At 42.1% G+C, this 21,958-nt stretch overlaps 1 protein-coding gene across 1 annotated transcript in view; it reads left to right on the forward strand.

Moving 5' to 3' along the window:
- The window catches only part of LOC149455432 (arf-GAP with SH3 domain, ANK repeat and PH domain-containing protein 3-like), a 103,002-nt gene that overhangs the window by 33,553 nt on the left and 47,491 nt on the right, over window positions 1–21,958 (forward strand). Inside the window, exons 6-11 of the mRNA XM_089686280.1 lie at window positions 3,966–4,062; window positions 4,197–4,282; window positions 11,085–11,160; window positions 11,275–11,361; window positions 11,515–11,618; window positions 14,909–14,978. Coding sequence (XP_089542406.1) covers window positions 3,966–4,062; window positions 4,197–4,282; window positions 11,085–11,160; window positions 11,275–11,361; window positions 11,515–11,618; window positions 14,909–14,978 — 520 coding nt within the window. The remainder of the gene's footprint in view (window positions 1–3,965; window positions 4,063–4,196; window positions 4,283–11,084; window positions 11,161–11,274; window positions 11,362–11,514; window positions 11,619–14,908; window positions 14,979–21,958) is intronic.

The raw sequence follows: 21,958 nt of genomic DNA on the forward strand, positions 1-21,958 counted from the left end.
CACTTCCAGTCCGGACACTTTTACCCCCTTTCTGACCAGGGCAATTTTCAGCTTTCAGCGCTATCACACTTTAAATGACAATTGCGCGGTCATGCAACACTGTACCCATATGAATTTTTTACCATTTTTTGAGACAGATAAAACTTTATTTTGGTGGTATTTATTCACTGCTGGGATTTTTATTTTTTTGCTATGTAAATGAAAATGTCCAAAAATTTTGAAAAAAAGTGTTTTTCTTATAAAATTTTGCAAATAAATAATCTTTCTTCATAAATCTTGGCCAAAATTTATTCCGTTATCTTTTTAGTAAAAAAAAAAAAAATAAGCCAAATTAGTTTATAACCAAAAATTATAATTTTTAAACATTTTTTTTTACATTTTTTATATTATTGTTTATTTTATTATTTATTTATTTTTTACATACTGTCACCCTAGAATTACAGTGTCACCATGGTGACACTGTACTACTTGTGGGGGGTGATGAAGATTTTTTTTTTTTTTTTACACTGATTGCTATTACACCCATATAGGATGTAAAAGCAATCATTTCTCTTTCTCTCTGTCTGCATTCTTGCAGCCATTGAGAACTACTGAGTGAGCTGTGATTGGTCACAGCTTGTCACATAGTACAAGGCTGTTGTGAATAGCCTTGTACCATGTGACCTCTGTGATCATTCACAGATTTCACACGTACTAAGCAATGATGTCAGAAGTGACATCTTCCTTACTACTTTGCATGTGATCACTGATTGGCCAATCAGTGATCACATGATCGGGACCTCGTACAGAGGTCCCGTCCGACAATGGGTGTTTCACTGTGTCTGGAGGACACAGCGGGCACCGGATTGCGGTGCTGCGCGCTCCTGGGAGTGCGCACAAGCAGGGTGCGGTGAGGCCGTTTATAAACGGCCACCCGACTCTGCAGTGCCACCGTCCGGCCGTTTATATACAATGGCCGGACGGAAGGTGGTTAAAAGCAAACCTGGCCATCATATTAAATATTTAAAGCTTAAAGTAGAAGTATAGGCAAAACTTTTTTTTCTTCATTTTGGATAGCGTAAGGGGGGGTTATAACCCCTGTCAGATTTTTTTTCGCCATCTGTGTCCCATTGTGGCAATTTCTCTTCACTTCCTGTCCCATTGCCAAACAGGAAGTGAGAGAAAATCCCTGCAAATTAAGGAAATTTCTTGGGGACCCCCAGATGACCAGAACTAGTGTCCCCATTGGAAGATTTCCCCTCTATTACTTTTCTGGGGACAACCCAAAATTATACTTTTGTTTTCTCCATTTTGGATAGAGTAAGGGAGGGTTATAACCTCTGTCAGAATCTTTTTCGCCATCTGTTTGCTTTACTTCAATGTTAATGGTAAACAGGACGAATAGGGAGGGTAAACCTCTTTAACAGGGGCAATAAAAACTTACAGGGGTTCTAATCCCTCTTTGTTCCATTCAAAACTGAAACAAAAAAAAGTTTTGCCTTTAGTTATACTTTAAATCCAGCCACAACTTTTTGTTAGCTTTTGATTCAGAAGTGTCAGCAATTCTGCCATCTGTTTCCATTGGGGAGAGACCTCTTATTTCTTGTTCCAGTAACACCAAGAAGAAATGAAGGGTGTCTCCAGGGCAAACAGGCAAAGAGTGCCATTAAAAACACACAGAGGTTCTAACCCTCTTCTGCTCAGTGAAATACATTTGCTTTTGCTGCTGTCTTTGTCTGTATTAGAGAGATGTCCTTGTGAGAATGGGACAGGAAGCGAGGGTAAACTTCCATAAGGGGGACAGAGACAGCACAAAAAACACCACAAAAGTTCTAACCCTTTTCCACTCTTTTTAAAACTAAAAGAAAAGTTTTGTGGAGCTAGGCTGTAAGATGAAATTTCTCTGTAATAGTGTTTGACCCAAGGTGCTTTCTGTCACTTTTTTTTTTTTTAGCTAAAAAGACTTTAAAATTAAAATTATTATTATATTATTATTATAAAATTGATTTGGTTTGTTTTATATTTAGCAATAACGAACAGGATTTGTTTCTCTGTGTAAAGCTGGCCACATACGGATCGAAATTTGGCCAGTTCAGCAGGGACTAGCCAAATAGTGATCCATACACGAGCAGGCTGGTTGTCCAGGACTTTGCTAGAGCCTCTCCCATCATCTGGAACTCTCTACCTCAATCTGTCGGGCTATCCTCTACTCTGGCTGCCTTTAGGCAATCCCTGAAAACTTATCTCTTCAGGAAAGCCTCTCACGCCTCTGAATAGACATTTATCACTGCCATCAGCTCATCCCTCACAGTTATAACCTTTGTACTACTTGCCCCACCCTGTTAGACTGTAAGCTCTTATGGGTAGGGCCCTCTTAATCCTCTTGTTTTGATTGTATTGTATCTGTACTGTCTCCCTTTATATTGTAAAGTGTTATGCAAACTGTTGGTGCTATATAAGTCCTGAATAGTAATAATAATAATACGTAAATCTACTGATCATCTTCTGTACAACCAGCCTGTCGAATAAATGCTGTTCGAGCAGCACCGCTGGCTGTAACTGGCAGTGCTGATCCGTGTATTATGCAGGCCATAGACTTGCGATAAAGTGGCCGAATTTTCGGCCAATAAAAAAATCTGCCGATATTCGAATCGTTAGTGGGGAAATTTGTCGGCCGTTTTTCGTGAATTTGAAACTTTTAAAAAATCGCCCCTGCTGGAAAATCGTCGGCCAATTTGGTCGTTCGGCCGATTTTCTCGGCAATTATGTACAAATCGGCCGACCTTTTTGCTGATTTAAAAGAAAATAGAATATGAAGAAAAATAAGAAACAGAATATCAAGAAGAAAAAGAAATAGAATATCAAGAAGTAAAAGAAATAGAATATCAAGATGAAGAAGAAATAGAATATCAAGATGAAGAAGAAATAGAATATGAATAAAAAGAAGAATAGAATATGAAGAAAAAGAAGAAAAATAGAAAATCAGTCCAATATTTTATTTGACCTTTAAAAGTATAGCAACATTGTATCTATTTGTATCCAAATAGAAACATTTGTATCCGAAATGATACAAATAGATACAATGTTGCAACTTCTTTTTCTTCTTCTTCTTCTTCTGCATATTCTATTTCTTCTATTTATTTATATTCAATTTCTTCTTCTTCTGCATATTCTATTTCTTCTTTTTATTCGTATTCTATTTCTTCTTCCTCTTCATATTCTATTTCTTCTTCTTCTGCATATTCTATTTCTTCTTCTTCTGCATATTCTATTTCTTCTTTTTATTCATATTCTATTTCTTCTTCTTCTGCATATTCTATTTCTACTTTTTATTTGTATTCTATTTCTTCTTTTTATTCATATTCTATTTCTTTTTATTCATATCCTATTTCTTCTTCTTTATATTCTATTTCTTCTTTTTATTCATATTCTATTTCTTCTTTTTATTCATATTCTATTTCTTCTTCTGCATATATTCTATATAATTGCCGGCTGTAGACGGGACGAAAATCAGCCGACTTTTTTTTTACCAATAGTGGTAATGTCGGCTGATTGAACGACCGATTTTCCGTTTAAAAAAAAAAAAGTCCCGTTTTCTCCCGGTCTATGGCCTGCTTTAGGATGGCTGGAAATCTCTCCGCTGTTAGAACACAAAGCTCAGCGGGTGTGATTCCCCCATCCACCTCAAATGTGTGGATTGGGGAATCGGGCCGTTTTTTTTTTGTTTTTTTTTGTTTAAACCACAAAAACTGAATCATCTATGGGTTGCTTTATGTCTTCCATATTATTGCTTTTTTTTGCTCCTCTTATAGTCAAAATAGATAGAGCTGAGAACACAGTGACTTTCCATATTATTTCCTTCCTAACCACTGCTACTTTCATGATTCAATGCTTCTTGGGTGATTGTAGAAGATTGGACTCGCTTTGCATGTGATAGGAATGATAAGGCTGGACCAAAGTCTACAAATCTTCCTCTCTCCCTGCAGGACAAAGAAAGCTCGCTCAGGGGGGCCTCGTCCAGAATCAGACAGCACAGACGATGCCGACAGGGAAAGAAAACTGTTTCAGCTTCACTCGTCTGAGGTGAGCAATGGAGGAAAAGGCAGCGAGGGGAGGCAGGGATAGACAGGCTCTAAATAGCCTGCCACTTCTGTGTCCTTGAAAATGGATTGCCCCGGCTCATATTGCTCTTTTTCTTTATTGTGCTCTTTTCTCAGTATCTTCTAAAACTAGGAGAGCTGCAAATGAAACAAGGCCCTGATTTCTTAGAGTGCCTTATCAAAGCTTTCCATGCGCAGCGAAAGTAAGTATGGCACAAATGACAGCTAATAGCATTTCCACCTTATCTTGTGTTACCTTCTCTACAAGGACCACTCAGTGCTGCAAGTGTCATTTCCAGGTTCAAGCCTTGAAGTACAAGGAACAGAAAGCAGCCGAATGCTGTGTTTGGGATGGGGACAAACCTTCACATACTGCAGTCTACACTATTTTGTACTATATCTTTACTTTACCTAGATAGCAACCTTCTCCCATGCTTTATCATGCAGGAGAATGAGAAAATGTAACATTTTAGGTGTAATGTGAGAATAGATGTTAATGTATATGGTTAAGATCAAATAGTGGTGAAGCTCATCTAATATGACCTAACAAATCAAATATCATATAACCTCATATCCTAACCTTTTATCATAAACAGATTCCCCCCTGTATTTGGTATCATTTGTGTGAATGTGCAAAAAGAAAACAAAAACAAAAAACAAAAGAAAAAAACAAATAAATAAAACAACAAACAAACCAAAAAATATATATATACAGTGTAGCTCCTAACCGCTTCACATCTGTACTGCTACTGAGCGTCACGGGTGCGCAAAATCACATATATGTGCGTGATTTTGCAGTTCTGGGTATTCGTGGTCTTAGCTGTCAATCACCGGGTTGCGGCTGAGAGACGAGCATCTCTGACGGAGATGGGGAGAACTGTTTGTAAACAATACAGTTCTCTTCCCCGTCAGCTCCTTACAGTAAAGCACACACACAGCACACAATGTAAAATGGCACACAGTTAACCCTTTATAACACCACGTTAACCCGTTCCTGCCCAATGCCAATAGTCCAGCGTCAATGCTTTTTTATTAGCACTGATCATTGCATTGGTGTCGCTGGGATGCCAGTGACACCAAGTCAGTGATTTTGCAGTTCTGGGTAGGGGGCGTGCACCCTGCACGCGCCGCCATTCACGGCCTCAGCTCTCAATCACTGGGTCCCGGCCGGTGATTACTCGATGGCGCCCAGTAATTGCCGAGCATCTCTGACAGGGGTGGAGAGAACTGTTTGTAAGCAATACAGTTCTCTCTCCTGTCAGCTCCTGCACATTGCTATGCACAGCCATGCAAAGCAGTGTGTTTACAGTGAAGCACACACTCAGCACACAATGTAAAATGGCACACAGTTAACCCTTTGATCGCCCCACATGTTAACCCCTTCCTGCCCAGTGCCATTAGTTCAGTGTCAGTGCTTTTTATTGGCACTGATCACTGTATTGGTGTCACTGGGGATGTCAGTGACACCAAGTCAGTTCCCCCCAGTGTCAGAATGCCTGCCGCAGTCCCGCTATAAGTTGCTGATCGCTGCAATTACTAGTAAAAATTGAAAAAAAAAATCCCAGTATATATACTGCCATTTGTAAACGCTATAACTTTCACGTAAACCTATTAATTTACACGTATTGGGATTTTTTTTAGCACAGACATGTAGCTGAATAAATTTTGGCCTAAATTTATAACGAAATTTAACTTTCCAAAATGGCACCTAAGCTTCGTCCAGCGTGATGAGTTCACTGCCTGGCTGATGTGTTGCGCCCCAGTCCGCTTTCTCAGAGGCTCAGGCTAGTCAATAACACAACGCTTTTATGTATCTACTGCATCCTGATTGACATAGTCAGAAAGCTGAGTATGCTAATAGCCTGTGACATGCCTCTATGAACTTTTTAACATGTGAGTGGAATTTTACCTCTCTTATGGAAATAAACTAGCGGTCTGCACTATTGGATGTTTCTTTGCTTCTTTTTAATATATCTGTTCCTGGGAGATCCGTAATGACTAGGAGAATGCTGAAGAAGACCCTGGTCTCTAATATAAAATCGCAATTGACCCTCCTTTTGCAGTGGGGTCCATGATATAAGGTGAGGAGATACCCATGAGGTGTGGTGAAGGGCACGGTGGTGTTTGTTCACGCTGAAAAAAGTCATATTATTGTTCTGACAAGAATTAATATATCGACTGAAGATTGCACCAAGTTGGTTGGTGTATGGGACTCTCACATTGGACTATATGTTATGTTTTGTTTTTTTTATGCTTTAAAAGCTATACTATGTGCGTATATACAGTGGGGCAAAAAGTATTTAGTCAGCCACCAATTGTGCAAGTTCTCCCACTTAAAAAGACAAGAGAGGCCTGTAATTGGCATCATATGTAGACTTCAACTATGAGAGACAAAATGAGAAAAAAAATCCAGACAATCACATTGGCTGATTTGGAAAGAATTTATTTGCAAATTATGGTGGAAAATAAGTATTTGGTCAATATCAAAAGTTCATCTCAATACTTTGTTATATATCCTTTGTTGGCAATGACAGAGGTCAAACGTTTCCTGTAAGTCTTCACAAGGTTGGCACACACTGTTGCTGGTATGTTGGCCCATTCCTCCATGCAGATCTCCTCTAGAGCAGTGATGTTTTGGGGCTGTCGCTGGGCAACACGGACTTTCAACTCCCTCCAAATGTTTTCTATGGGGTTGAGATCTGGAGACTGGCTAGGCCACTCCAGGACCTTGAAATGCTTCTTACGAAGCCACTCCTTCGTTGCCCGGGCGGTATGTTTGGGATCATTGTCATGTTGGAAGACCCAGCCACGTTTCATCTTCAATGCCCTTGCTGATGGAAGGAGGTTTGCACTCAAAATCTTACGATACATGGCCCCATTCATTCTGTCCTGTACATGGATCAGTCGTCCTGGTCCCTTTGCAGAGAAACAACCCCTAAGCATGATGTTGCCACCCCCATGCTTCACAGTAGGTATGTTGTTCTTTGGATGCAACTCAGCATTCTTTCTCCTCCAAACACGACGAGTTGTGTTTCTACCAAACAGTTCTATTTTGGTTTCATCTGACCATATGACATTCTCCCAATCCTCTTCTGGATCATCCAAATGCTCTCTAGCAAACTTCAGATGGGCCCGAACATGTACTGGCTTAAGCAGGGGGACACGTCTGGCACTGCAGGATCTGAGTCCCTGGCGGCGTAGTGTGTTACTGATGGTAGAATTTGTTACGTTGGTCCCAGCTCTCTGCAGGTCATTCACTAGGTCCCCCCGTGTGGTCCTGGGATTTTTGCTCACCGTTCTTGTGATCATTTTGATCTTGCGTGGAGCCCCAGATCGAGGGAGATTATCAGTGGTCTTGTATGTCTTCCATTTTCTAATTATTGCTCCCACAGTTGATTTGTTCATACCAAGCTGCTTGCCTATTGCAGATTCGGTCTTCCCAGCCTGGTGCAGGTCTACAATTTTGTTTCTGGTGTCCTTTGACAGCTCTTTGGTCTTCACCATAGTGGAGTTTGGAGTGTGACTGTTTGAGGTTGTGGACAGGTGTCTTTTATACTGATAACAAGTTCAAACAGGTGCCATTGATACAGGTAATGAGTGCAGGACAGCGGAGCCTCTTAAAGAAGAAGGTACAGGTCTGTGAGAGCCAGAAATCTTGCTTGTTTGTAGGTGACCAAATACTTATTTTCCACCATAATTTGCAAATAAATTCTTTCCAAATCAGCCAATGTGATTGTCTGGATTTTTTTTCTCATTTTGTCTCTCATAGTTGAGTTCTACCTATGATGCCAATGACAGGCCTCTCTCATCTTTTTAAGTGGGAGAACTTGCACAATTGGTGGCTGACTAAATACTTTTTTGCCCCACTGTATATATATATATATATATATACATATATATATATATATATATATTTATTTATTTTTTTTCTTTGCCCACTCACAAAAGGATACTGAATACTGGGGGGATCTGTTTATGATAAAGGATTATGGTGTGAGGTTATATGATATTTGATTTATGTCATATTGGAAGCACTTCACCTGTATTTGGTTTTGATTCATCAACACAGTGGAGTGATTGTACAGCTGGGTGGTAGCTGCTTTCCTGATTCAATTTGACTTATTATTTATTCATTTATAATTATGAGTGCTAATATTGCAGGGTTTTTTCTATTTTTATAATGTATATGGTTAGGTGTCACCGATTGACATCTGGTTTATGACACCCCCACACACTCAGACTCGATGTCTAGTGCAAATATTGCACAAGATAACAAAGACGAAAAAATAGACACACAGCAGTCTTTGCATGCTTAACCTGTAAATAGAAAGCTACTATCCACAGATCAAATACTTGAAATGACAATTTTGGCCTAGCCATATATGGATTTTAATTCCCTGCTGAACCGGACAAACTTAAATCCATGTATGGGCATGGTGGTTTTACAGAAGTCGATCTACCGGTCAACTTCTGTGCAACCGCCTTGCTGGAGTATTTCCGCTCCATCAGCACTGCCAGCTATAGCCAGCAAGACTGATCTGTGTATTCTGACAGCGGAGAAGTTTCCCTGCTTTCAGAATACAAAGGCACAGTGGATTCCCAGATGTAACTCGAGTGTATGGATAGGGAATTGTTTTTTTTTTTGTTCAACCTACTGGTTGAATGAAAAAAAAAATGAATCATCTATGCGCTGCCTTACTCTAGCTACACGGCTTGATATGTCTTGTTCAGCCTCGCAGGGGCTTAATGATACGATGAAGGAATCTCTACTGCCGGCCATTGTATTCAGCAACTGCAGCACCCTCTATTGCCTGAATACCTCAACTTTATGTCAATGCAGAAAAAAAACATATGCAGTACATCTCTGCATTAAATTGAGATGTATTTATCCCTTTAAATACCCTACAAGTACAGAACAATACTTATGGATCTGCCCAAAATTCACTCAGTTCTTAAGGTGGATGTAAACCCTAACAATGAACTTCTCTTGTTCACTCCATTTTGGTCTACTAAATATACCACTGAACGTTTTTTTTTTATATTTGTTTGATGAGTGCAAAAAATACTTGTTGATTTTGCCAGAAATCTTGTGAGCTGATAACATCTTGGGTTATGGAAATGAGGAAGGGGAGGAGATGGGAGAAGATGAGCAGAAATCTGTATAATTTGGAAATAGGATATTAGTCAGGGCTGACACCACATGCTTAGGAATTTAAAGCTGTGTTGTCATGTCAAAGAATATGGTAGGAGCACACTACAGGTCTGATGAGGCAGCACAGTGGCTAAATGGTTAGCACTTCTGCCTGGCAATACTAGGGTAGTTAGTTCAAATCCCAACCACGGCACCACCTCCCTGGAGTTTGCATGTTCTCCCTGTGCTTGCGTGAGTTTCCTCTGGGTACTCCGGTTTAGGGACATTTAGTTTCTCCTGACGACAACAAAAAAGAACAATAATTGATCGCTGCATCTTTGGAGAGCATTCTGACTTTTTTACTAATTGATGTCATAAAGGATTTGTGCGCATGAAGGTTTTGTGCCACAAATCGCTCTTTATGAAAGAAAAGGGTTGATTTTCTAAAAGTAGATAGCTTGTTCACTTTGCAAGGGAATTTTCCTTTAGTTTGGTGAATGTGGTAAAAATGCACTTTGCAAAGTATACCCAATCACATGCAAGGAACAAAAAAACAGTATTTTTGCTTGCATATGATTGGATGATGGATGTAAGTAGAGCTTCATTTCATTCACTAAAATAAGGGAAAATTGATCTACTATTACAAACCAATACAATTTCCATGTTTGGAATCTGTGGTACTGAGTGGTGACGGCACACAACTGCTCTCTCTCAGTATTCTCTGTTGACCCACCTCCAGGATAGCACTCGTAGATTAAAGCAAGCTATAGATCAGGGGTCTCCAAAGCATCTAAACAAATGGCCAATTTTTACTGTCCTTCAGACTTTAGTGGGGCCAGACTGTGGCCATTGGGAGTAGAAACCGTCTTGGCATCAGTGGGAGTAAACAGTGCATCTTTGGCATTGGGGGAAGAATGGTGCCCCATCGTTAGTGTCAGTCAGGGGCATAGTACCCCATCATTGGTGCTAATGGGAAAAAGTTCCTGTTGTTGTCAGTAACAGAAATTATGCCCCATTGTTGGTGTTGGTGGGAGGAATAGTGTCTTGGTGGGAGGAAAAGTGCCCCAAGGGCTAGATAAAGACAAGCAAAGGGCTGCAGATTTTGAGACCACAGCTATGGATCATACAATTTTTTTCCTTCCATCAGAGGTGGAAGGAAAGAAAGTGGCTCGAATACCCCATCAACACAGTCAGTGTTGATGGAGGAATCCCTCCAGCTGCGCTATTGTATTCTGCCTGCAGAGAGCTTTCCCCATTTGCATAACACAATGATCACTGCCGGCTGCTCTAGCCCCAGGCAGTGATCACATAAAAAAATAGGATATGTTGGTTGTACTGAAGACGATCAATGGATCAGTACAAACTGCTTGCCCATAGATGGACTGAATGTCGGCTAGTGCCTGCTGAACAATCCGAGATTCGATCCATCTATATAAAATTGCTTGGCTATGCTTGCTTTCCTACCTTCTTCTAAATAGAACAGTGTTTAAGCTCACATTCTGAACCACCTTCGGCATTATCCAGGCATCTCTTCAAGCTTGTATAACAAGAGCTCCCTCCACTTTCACAGAGATCGTCTGTCAGGATAACTCCAACCTATCCTCACTGACACTGTGAAGTTCCCCTAATGGCCCAGGGTGCAATTTCCTGCTTAACCTAAGATAAAGTCCTGTAAAACAGGGAAAACCCCCCAGACCTGTTGGTCACATGTAAAGAGTACCTGTCAACTCCTTGCATCTACAGGACAAACCAAAATGTATTGCTCCTCTTTCTTCCTTATGTCATATGATATTGCTCCTTCCCCATCAGTTTGTGTAATGCTTTGATCTACTGTCTAATTATGGCTTTATATGACACTAATATTTTCGATTTAGCTTTTTTCAGGATGGATTAAATGCTACACAAAGTCTCCTTCCTTTCATTGAGAAGTTATCTTCTTCTTTGCATACTGTGAGTATCATTCTCAATGGCGTTCTGTAGGGCATGCTTTTTGATAAAGGGTATTGCCATACCTCTTGTGCTTGCTCCATTTATGAAAGGGAACGCTTTGTGATGTACTTGTAGGTTCACCAGACTCAAGATGAAGAGTTGAAAAAACTCTCAGAAGCTAGAGAAAATCTTCAGAAGCAACTACAATTAGAAGCTAAAGAGGTGGGGAGCTCATTAGAATCAGACACATAACTGATTAAAGTGAATAAGAAAAAAAAATATGTTAGATGTTTCTTGAGAAGACGTTTTGTTATTTGGGAACAGTGCTGTAATACCCAGCCCTCTGCTTTACATTGCACTTTCTGTATGTTTTAGGATGGATTAAATAGAAAAGATTCTGGGTACAACTTGCACCAACAGCAAGGGGACAAACAGCATGGAACAGAGAAGTCTGGTTTTCTGTATAAGAAGAGTGAAGGGTACGGCTTATTCTTTAAAGTACACTGTATATTTAATAAGTAAATGATCATTTGTGAATACACTACGATCAAGGATTTGTATATACACTGCAGTTAAGCCTGGTAATATCTTTACTAATGCATCAATTCTGATTTTTTGGGTTTTGCAAAGCCAGTAATAAGCAAGGATTTTCTGGTACCCTGATATATCAAGGTTGTGCCATCCTGTTTTTTTCTTGTTTACATGACCCAGATGAACAGTGGGTCAGCCAGGGCTTTTATCAAAATTTGCATTACCTAGATCCCAATTAAACACATTTGCAGGTTGGTTTGAGTTGTCATGCTGTAAAATAGACAGAAAGGTAGTTCAATAGACATTTTTTATTTAAAGTCTTTTTTTAATTTTTATAAACAAAAAATATGCAGCCCACAAACACCATTACATAATTCTAAAGTATCCCGATTGTGAAAATGTGCTTCTATGCGCCTCCTATACCTGTAGGTCATTTATACACAGAGCGAAGACTGCCCTGATTGCTTCTGATATTTTATACAGCTCTGTCCTGTCCTCTTCTCTAGGACGGACCAGCGCCCCTAGCAGTAAAGGTGCGAGTGCTGTCCTTCTTCCGAGCCCCACCTAAGAGCATTTTACAATCAGCTGAGCAGATGAGCTCAGTGGCTGCAACTGAAGAGAGAGCATGTATATGCTGAGATCATCTGTGGCGATGAGAGATAGCGTTGCTCAGAAGGGGCTCAAAAGGATGGGGCTTGTTCTTGTACCATTCGGGGGCACTCCTAACAGCTAATCCATGGTAAAGCAGAGATATTGTGTATCATTGGATTCATAGAAACATGATGGCAGAAAAAGTCAGAGTGGTTCATTGAGTCTGATTGATTTTTGGGGGGTCTTTTGTGTGGGCTTTTTTGGGGGGGGTGTTTTTTTTTTTTAACTTTTTTGTCTGAATATAGATCTATGCTTGAAGCTATTTACTGTTGACTGGCTCACTACCTCTGCAGGAAGTTTATTCCAAGCATCAACTACTCTTTCAGTAAAATAGTACTTTCTGGGATTAGTGTTGAACTTTCCTCCATTTAGTTTAAGGTCATGTCCCCGTGTTCTTGATTTTGATTTAGTGTTGAAAATCCTGTCCTCCTGAACCTTATTCATCCCTTGATGTATTTAAAGGTTTCAATCATGTATCCCCTTTCCCTTTTTTTCTCCAGACTGTACATGTTAAGTTCCTGAAGTCACTCTTGAAATGTTTTATCTCTCAGACCTTTTTCCATTTTTGTTACCCATCTCTGGACTCGTTCTATCTTATCAATTTCTTTTTGTAAGTGAGGTCTCCAGAACTGGACACAGTATTATAAATGAGGTCTAACTAAAGATCTATATAGGGAAACAGGACCTCCTTCTTCCTGCTGGTGATCCATCTAGTGATGCATCCTAGAATTCTATTTGCTTTCCCCACTGCCTGGCCATACTGTTTGCTCATTTTGCAATCACCTGAAATAAGTACCTCCAAGTCCTTTTCCTCTGAAGGGCTGGACAACACTGTACCCCAAATATTGTACTCTCTCAAGGGATTCTTTTTCCCTAGGTACATTATTTTACATTTAGAAATATTGAACTGCAAGGGCAACATTTTCCCGGTGCCTTTGTCCTGAGAGAGCTCTAGAGGCTGCCACTGCCACTATAGATATGACAGCCTCAGCAAAAGTGGAACTAAACCCTCCTGTCCATCAAGGACAGAACATTCTTGGCCTCTATTCAAATCCACAGTTTCCATGATGCTGTAAATGTTATCAGCTGCATAAAACCTCAGCCATTTGAGGGCTTGAAAGTTTGAGAACTAATATATAGATGCTGGCAACTGTGACAGTTCTGTAACACTGCACATATGCTAGTAGGCAGAATGTAGATGAAAACACTGCACAAAACATATTTTTCATTAAAGATTTAAATAACGTTTATTGAACATTTCTAATATGAGCTTTTTTTTTTTAAAAAAAAGTTAAATTTGTGGGTTCAGTTGCACTGTAATAAACAAAGAGCTCTAGAAGAGTGTAAGCTGTTGGGCTGCTGTATATGTACTGCATAATTATTGGGACATTCATAATCCAGAGTGTTAAAGTAAAAATCATGCTTTTAAGAAGTCTAATGAGTAAAAAATGGCATTTTGGAGAAGAAAAGGTGGAGAGTTTGAGGAGCACGTCTAACCAATTGTGCTCATATAAAGTAGAGAGTTAGAGGAGTATTATTATTATTATTATACAGTATTTATATAGCACAAAAACGTTTGCTCAGCGCTGTACATTATAGTGGGGGACAGTACATGAGACAATACAGTAACAATACAATACACGAGGGGTTCGAGGGCCCTGCTCCTTGGAGCTTACAATCTAGGAGGGAGGGGATAGTGGTACAGGAGGAAATGGCTGCGGGGGATGGAGTGGTAGGAGGAGTGGAGGAGATCGGCTGTTAGGTGAGGACGGGGTAGGCTTCCCTGAAGAGATGGGTTTTCAGGGTGCGCCTAAAGGTGAGGAGGGTAGATGACAGTCTGATGGATTGGGGTAGTGAGTTCCAGAGGATGGGGGAAGACCTGGAGAAGTCTTGGGGACTGGCATGGGAGGAGGAGACCAGGGAACTGGAGAGTAGGAGGTCTTGTGAGGAGCGAAGAGTATGTTTTGGGTGGTATTTGGATATCAGGTCGGTGAGGTAGTTCGGGGCAGTATTATGAACAGCTTTGTACGTTAATGTTAGTAGTTTGAATTTCATGCGTTGGGCGATCAGGAGCCAGTGGAGGGAATGACAGAGGGGGGTGGTGGACACAGAGCAGTTGGTAAGGTGGATGAGTCTGGCAGCTGAGTTCAGGATAGACTGAAGCGGGGATAGTCTGTGATGAGGTAGGCCGGTAAGAAGGGAGTTGCAGTAGTCCAGTCGTGAGATAATAAGGGAGTGAATGAGTTGTTTAGTAGTGTCTGGGGTCAGGAATGAACGTATTTTGGAGATGTTTTAAATAGTAGTACATGCACTACATGCATACAGCATTGTCCTTAAGATATCCTTAGCTATTATATTTGCCACAATAAGAATTTCATCTTTTGCCGGTACTTGGAGGGTGCTGCACATCTAAAAAGATGGGGTATAATGGGACTGAAAATGTATATACAGTATATAAGATAGGTCGTTTAGTTGGCATTAAAAGTTTACTGTGTTTCATTTTTATTATTGAATGGCAGCTTTCTTTCCTGTCAGTGTGACACTTTCATGTTAGACTACTTTTTCTGTCTTGTATTTCCTGTTTCAGCATACGTAAAGTTTGGCAGAAAAGGAAATGTGGCGTAAAGTATGGGTATCTCACAATATCTCATAGTACGGTGAGTGATACTCCTTTCACTAGTCAATATCACTGCATGCCCAACATTGCTTCAAGCGGAACTAAATAAAACAAAAAATGAACAGGCAGGCTCTTTATTGCAGAAGAAACATGCAATGTCTTTTTTTGCAATATAATAATGTTGACTGCCTGTTCACAATTGTATGCAGAATGTCCCTGCATTTAGATAAAAAATGTCCCAGCAGTTATATTGACTCCTCACCCCCCTTATACTTACCTTAGTCCTATTTCGATCCAGCGCTGTGCCAATCCTCACAGGATACAGAGGCAGCAGCAGGAACCATTTGCTCCAGCTGTTGTCAATCAACTCCTGTGAGGAGGGGTGGAGTCGAGCCGCGCTATGTGTGCCTATGGTCGCACACAGTCCAGCTTGGGTGAGTCCACCATAAGAAGCAGCTGTCTGTGGGAGTACACAGAGAGGAGCCAAGAACACTGGCAGGGGGACCCCAGAAGAGGTAGTTTGGTATTGCACAAAGCAGGTAAGTATAACATGTTTATTATTTAAAAAAATAAAATTTTATTGCTTATAACCACTTTAACATTTTGTATATGTATAAAATGCATATCAGCGTAAATGGCTCTGCATGTATATGTACAATATATATTCAATATGATGCTCACCGTCCTGTGTTGTATGAAATCATTCTTTTAAAAAAATCACATAAAATTAATTTCAATGGCCTGTGCACATCATGCCTGCATCTGAATCACACAGAAACACGCTGTGCATTACTAACCGAATGCAAAACGCACTACATTTGCTTTCTGCAGCGGGTGTCAAAAGGTTTTCCTGCACCGGATCGAATGGCACTTTTGTACCATGTGATCTGGTTGCAGTGCCTTTTAAATAGTAGTACATGCACTACATGCAGTGCGATTTCAGCCCATTCGAAATGAAAAGGCTGAAATCGCACCTTATAGAACCGCATGTGAATTGCACAGGAATGGCAGCGCGTTCCTATGCGATTTGGATGCAGGCTTGCTGTGAACTAGCCCTTATGACTTTCACATTTTTACATATTGTTTTTTAATTTTTTTTTTACTAAATACAGAGATGTGTAGATAACCTGAAGATGGATCTACTGTATGTGTTTGACTCGGCATCAGTCAGTCTGCCTGCCTAATTACTAGTGTTATCAAAAATCCATTGTTTTCAATGAGTTGGCTAACTCATAGACATGAGAGAGCAGTAAAACACAAGCATGTTGTAGTACCACACAACAGAAAGTAGAGCCTATGTGGTTACAGTATATGTAAACCCTAATAATAAACTTTTCTTGTTAGCTCCCTTTTGGTCTGTTAAATGTACAACAGAAAGTGTTTTGTTATAGCTCTTCAATGTAGAATCAAAATTCCCATTGATCCTGGCAGAAATCTTATGAGCTGGCATCTTCCTGTTCACTCTGCATCTGCTGCACTCTTACCAGTTAGCATCATTCCCGTCTGTGGGCTATAGAACACCTCCCTTTATATTAGTGAGATTAAGAGTGGGAAGTGCCCTGCAGTCCTAATAGTTCATATGCAAACAAAAAACAACAGCTCCTGCGCTCTATGACCTAGAACAAGCATGGATAAATTATTTATTTCAGGTACTTATATAGCACTGTCAATTTACACAGCGCTTTACATATATATATAGTACATTCACATCAGTCCCTAACCCTCAAAGAGTGTACAATCTAAGGTCCCTAATTTACATACACATATTAGGGCCAATTTAGACAGAATCCAATTAATCTACCAGCATGTCTTTGGAGTGTGGGAGGAGACTGGAGTACCCAGAGGAAACCCACGCAGGCACAGGGAGAGCATGCAAACTCTAGGCAGGTGATGCTGTGGGTGGGATTAGAACCTATGATCCTAGTAGTGCCAGGTGGAAGGGCTAACCATTTAGCCACTGTGCTGCCACAATGGACATGGAACTTAAAGAAATTCACCACCAAAGCATCAAAGGTTGTACGGCTCTAAACAAGGCTGGGAAAGCCCGACCAATACTGTAAAGTGAAACGAAAAGAAAGCACACCAACCTTGCGCATTACCTCAGTAAAATGTCATTTTATTGAAAAAAATTAGTATATTTTCAAATTCAATAAAATCACCTTTTACTGAGGTAATGCGCAAGGTTGGTGAGCTTTCGTTTTCTTTCGCTTTACACTAGTAGTTTGTATCCCAGGGGGACAATGCTGCTCCTCCATAAATACAGTGGAGTGAGTAAGTGTTGTCACATTAGGACAGTAAGTATGTTGCACTCAGGATCACTGGGTGAAAACAACGGAACAAAAAAAAAAAATAATGCAGCCACCACATCTACACTTAACTGCAGTATCTTACTGTTTTGTTATTGTATTTTGTTTGCTTTAATGAGCATATAAGTTATATATAAGATATACGTTCGTTCCTAACCCCAGACACTACTAAACAACTCATTCACTCCCTTATTATCTCACGACTGGACTACTGCAACTCCCTTCTCACCGGCTTACCTCATCACAGACTATCCCCGCTTCAGTCTATCCTGAACTCAGCGGCCAGACTCATCCACCTTACCAACCGCTCCGCATCTGCCACCCCCCTCTGTCATTCCCACCACTGGCTCCCGATCGCGCAATGCATTAAATTTAAACTACTAACACAGACATATAAAGCCATTCATAACCCTGCCCTAAACTACCTCACCGACCTGATACCCAAATACCACCCTACCCGTAATCTTCGCTCCTCACAAGACCTCCTACTTTCTAGCTCCCTGGTCTCCACCTCCCACACCCGACTGCAGGACTTCCCCCATCCTCTGGAACTCACTACCCCAATCCATCAGACTGTCACCTACCCTACTCACCTTTAGGCGCACCCTGAAAACCCATCTCTTCAGGGAAGCCTACCCCGCCCTCACCTTACAGCCGATCTCCTCCACTCCTCCTACCACTCCATCCCCCACAGCCACTTCCTCCTGTACCACTATCCCCTCCCTCCTAAATTGTAAACTGGAAAGAGCAGGGCCCTCGAACCCCTCGTGTATTGTTTTCTTACTGTATTGTCTCATGTTCTGTCCCCCACTATAATGTACAGCGCTGAGCAAACCTTTTAGCGCTATATAAATACTGTATAATAATAATAATATAAGGCTTCCACTATAAGTATATATAGTATACACTTTTTATTTTAGTTTAAACACTCATTAAAATGATTAGTAACATCAATCTGGCGAAAGCATACATTCTCTTTAATATTTCTATACAAATCCTAAATGTTTTCCTTAGAAATGCTTGTATTTTATAATTAACCTGCTAAACCAGAAAAGCCTTGGAAAATGTAGCTTTCTGTGCAGTGCCTGGCCTAAGGAAGATTATGACGGAAGGGATTCAGTGCATGGAGGATTTCGTTTAGTGCCTTAGAGCAATAATTCATCTTTTCATAGATCCGCAATGAACAATTCCAACATCCCATTAAATTAATTCATTATGTGTGTCATGCACCATACCCACGGATTTAGGATACAAGTTTTGCTTTCAACATTTCTTGGTTAGAAGTAATGTTTATCATGTACAGAAGTCATACTTCTGAGAATAAAACATGCTTGGTCAGCTTTGTGATGGCTGCATACGTTTTTCTTTTTGCAAAGGTTTTCCATTTATACCTGGTGATTCTCCCAGTAACATACTCCCATGAATAATATATTTATGTGAATACATTTTTATGGTTTAGCAGGGCACATTTGGTGAACATTGTGAGAATTTACAGACACTTTAAAATGAACGTGTGCCCAGATCATGAGCACTGAAGTATTCTGAGCAAGCAGAAAAAGCACCTTATTATTATTATTATTATACAGGATTTATATATCGCCAACAGTTTGCTCAGCACTTTACAATATAAAGTGAGACAATACAGCAACAATACAGTTCAATACAAGAGGGTTAGGAGGGTCCTGCTCCTTGGAGCTTACAATCTAAGAAAACAAGCCCTCATTTAACTTCGTATGTATAAGCATTGTGGAGAAAATGAACGTGAAGGATTGCTAGGAATTGTAAACTTTTTAACAAGAACCTGTTCCCAGATCAGCGCTACAGCATTCGGAACAAACAGTAAAAGCAGTTTATAACAAGTTCTCATGCATTTCTGTATCTATCAGCATTGTGGAGACAATGAAAGTGATAATAAACTATCGGTTTTTGTGAGCACTTCCAACAGCTGATTTAAAGTCCAAGTTTGGGAAACTTGAAAACTCTTCCTTGCAGTTGTGCGGTGCCCACACTGCAGGGATTAACTGCTTGTTTAAGTATAGGATTTAGAAAAGATTTATTTACCTGATCCTTTGCTCCTCCTCATTGCTAGGCTGGACCCTGAAGTGTCTTCTCCCCCCCATGCTCTTTTAGTCTCAGGTCCTGATGTTGTCAAGCCAGATGTACAGCCCTGCACTGGACATGATGATGCTGAGGAACAGTCCACAGTCAGAGCATGGGGGAGCACTGTCTGCTGGGGAGCTGAGGATAAGGAGGCAAACGTGCTTATACTCCCCCTGGAATAAACCAGAAATCCAACTGCAAAGGAGAATTTTCAGATTTCACAGAAATTAAAGGGATTCTAAAGGCATCATTTTTTCTAAACTAACAAACGTCATACTTACCTGCTCTGTGATGCGGTTTTGCAGAGAGCAGCCCGCATCCTCCTCTTTTCGGGCCCCCCGCAGGCACTCCTGGCTCCTCCCTCCTGTCAGGTGCAAACAGCTTGCTATGGGGGCCATTCACACACGGAGCCGTGGCTCGGCTCCTCTTTCTCTCTTCTGTCATTGGCTCACTTGCTGTGATTGACAGCAGCAGGAGCCAATGGCCATTGGCTCCTGCTGCTCTCAGCCAATGAGAAAAGGGAGTCCTGGGATAGCCGAGACTCCAATGCACATCCCTGGATCGAGAGGGGGCTTAGGTGAGTATTAGTGGGGTTGAGGGGGATGCTTCAGAGAGAAGGTTTTTTACCTTCATGCATAGAATGCATGAAGATGAAAAATCTTCAGTTTTGCAACCACTTTAAATACTTGTTGTGTATGCAGCTTCATCTTTGCCTATGTTCCCATTTAAGCTGGTGCCATGATGATTCCACCAGATTTCAGTTTCAGGGTGGCTTCATTCTCTTGGAGCACCCTTGCATGCAGGGACTAGAGCTGTGTCCATCAGTAGAAACATACAGCTCTGTAGCCTAGGATGGCAAGACACTAGCCTGCTCCTCCCTCTTCACTTGTCAAGACACTAGCCTGCTCCTCCCTCCTCACTTGTCAAGACACCAGCCTGCTCCTCCCTCCTCACTTGTCAAGACACTAGCCTGCTCCTCCCTCCTCACTTGTCAAGACACCAGCCTGCTCCTCCCTCCTCGCTTGTCAAGACACTAGCCTGCTCCTCCCTCCTCGCTTGTCAAGACACTAGCCTGCTCCTCTCTCCTCGCTTGTCAAGACACTAGCCTGCTCCTCCCTCCTCGCTTGTCAAGACACTAGCCTGCTCCTCCCACCTCGCTTGTCAAGACACTAGCCTGCTCCTCCCTCCTCGCTTGTCAAGACACCGGCCTGCTCCTCCCTCCTCCCTTGTCAAGACACTAGCCTGCTCCTCCCTCCTCCCTTGTCAAGACACTAGCCTGCTCCTCCCTCCTCGCTTGTCAAGATACTAGCCTGCTCCTCCCTCCTCGCTTTTCAAGACACTAGCCTGCTCCTCCCTCCTCGCTCGTCAAGATACTAGCCTGCTCCTCCCTCCTTGCTTGTCAAGACACTAGCCTGCTCCTCCCTCCTCGCTCGTCAAGACACTAGCCTCCCCCTCCCTCCTCGCTTGTCAAGACACTAGCATGCCCCTCCCTCCTCGCTTGTCAAGACACTAGCATGCCCCTCCCTCCTCGCTTGTCAAGACACTAGCCTGCTCCTCCCTCCTCGCTTGTCAAGACACTAGCCTGCTCCTCCCTCCTCTCTTGTCAAGACACTAGCCTGCTCCTCCCTCCTCGCTTGTCAAGACACTAGCCTGCTCCTCCTTCCTCACTTGTCAATACACTAGCCTGCTCCTCCCTCCTCACTTGTCAAGACACTAGCCTGCTCCTCCCTCCTCACTTGTCAAGACACTAGCCTGCTCCTCCCTCCTCGCTTGTCAAGACACTAGCCTGCTCCTCCCTCCTCACTTGTCAAGACACTAGCCTGCTCCTCCCTCCTCGCTTGTCAAGACACTAGCCTGCTCCTTCCTCCTCGCTTGTCAAGACACTGCCTGCTCCTCCCTCCTCACTTGTCAAGACACTAGCCTGCTCCTCCCTCCTCGCTTGTCAAGACACTAGCCTGCTCCTTCCTCCTCGCTTGTCAAGACACTAGCCTGCTCCTCCCTCCTCGCTTGTCAAGACACTAGCTGTGAGGGACCGCCGAGCGACACCACTAGCACTCCACTGGTCAGGCGTGCCCAGAGCGCGGAGTCTAAGCCCCAGGGTACTTGTTCACCAGGGCCCCTGATGGTGGGGATGGACTTGTAGTACCCCGAGACCAGGTCGCCTCTACTGAGCACACCTGTCAGTGGTAGGGGTGTTCACCAGGGGCTCCAACCAGGCAGAGCCAGATGTGAGGAGGTCGGGTGACCCCGATGGGATGGATGGATGGATGGCTGAGCAAGTGCGTAGTCAGACAGGCCGAGTCGGTAATGTAGAGGACGGTAAGGTACAAGGGAGCAGGCAGAGAATCGTCGGGTCACACGCCAGGTCAGCAACAGGAGGTCAGATCTAATGAGGGGCATCCAGGGAGAGAGGTCAGGCAAGCAAGGGTCTGGGCAGGAGAAATCAGCAAGGTCAAGAGCAATCCGGGTCAATAACTTACTAGGCACAGGTATAGGATCACAGGAAGCAGGTAAGACCAGAAGGCAACGAAATGACAGCTCAGGGACCTTTAAATATCCCGCCCTGCACTGCCATTGGTGCCCAGCGGGCGGCCGCGGCTTCTACTGCGCATGC

The sequence above is a fragment of the Staurois parvus genome, unplaced genomic scaffold (assembly GCF_062004578.1).
Source record: "Staurois parvus isolate SC_StPar_1 unplaced genomic scaffold, SC_StPar_1.0 ptg000394l, whole genome shotgun sequence".
NCBI classification, from domain to species: Eukaryota; Metazoa; Chordata; class Amphibia; order Anura; family Ranidae; genus Staurois; species Staurois parvus.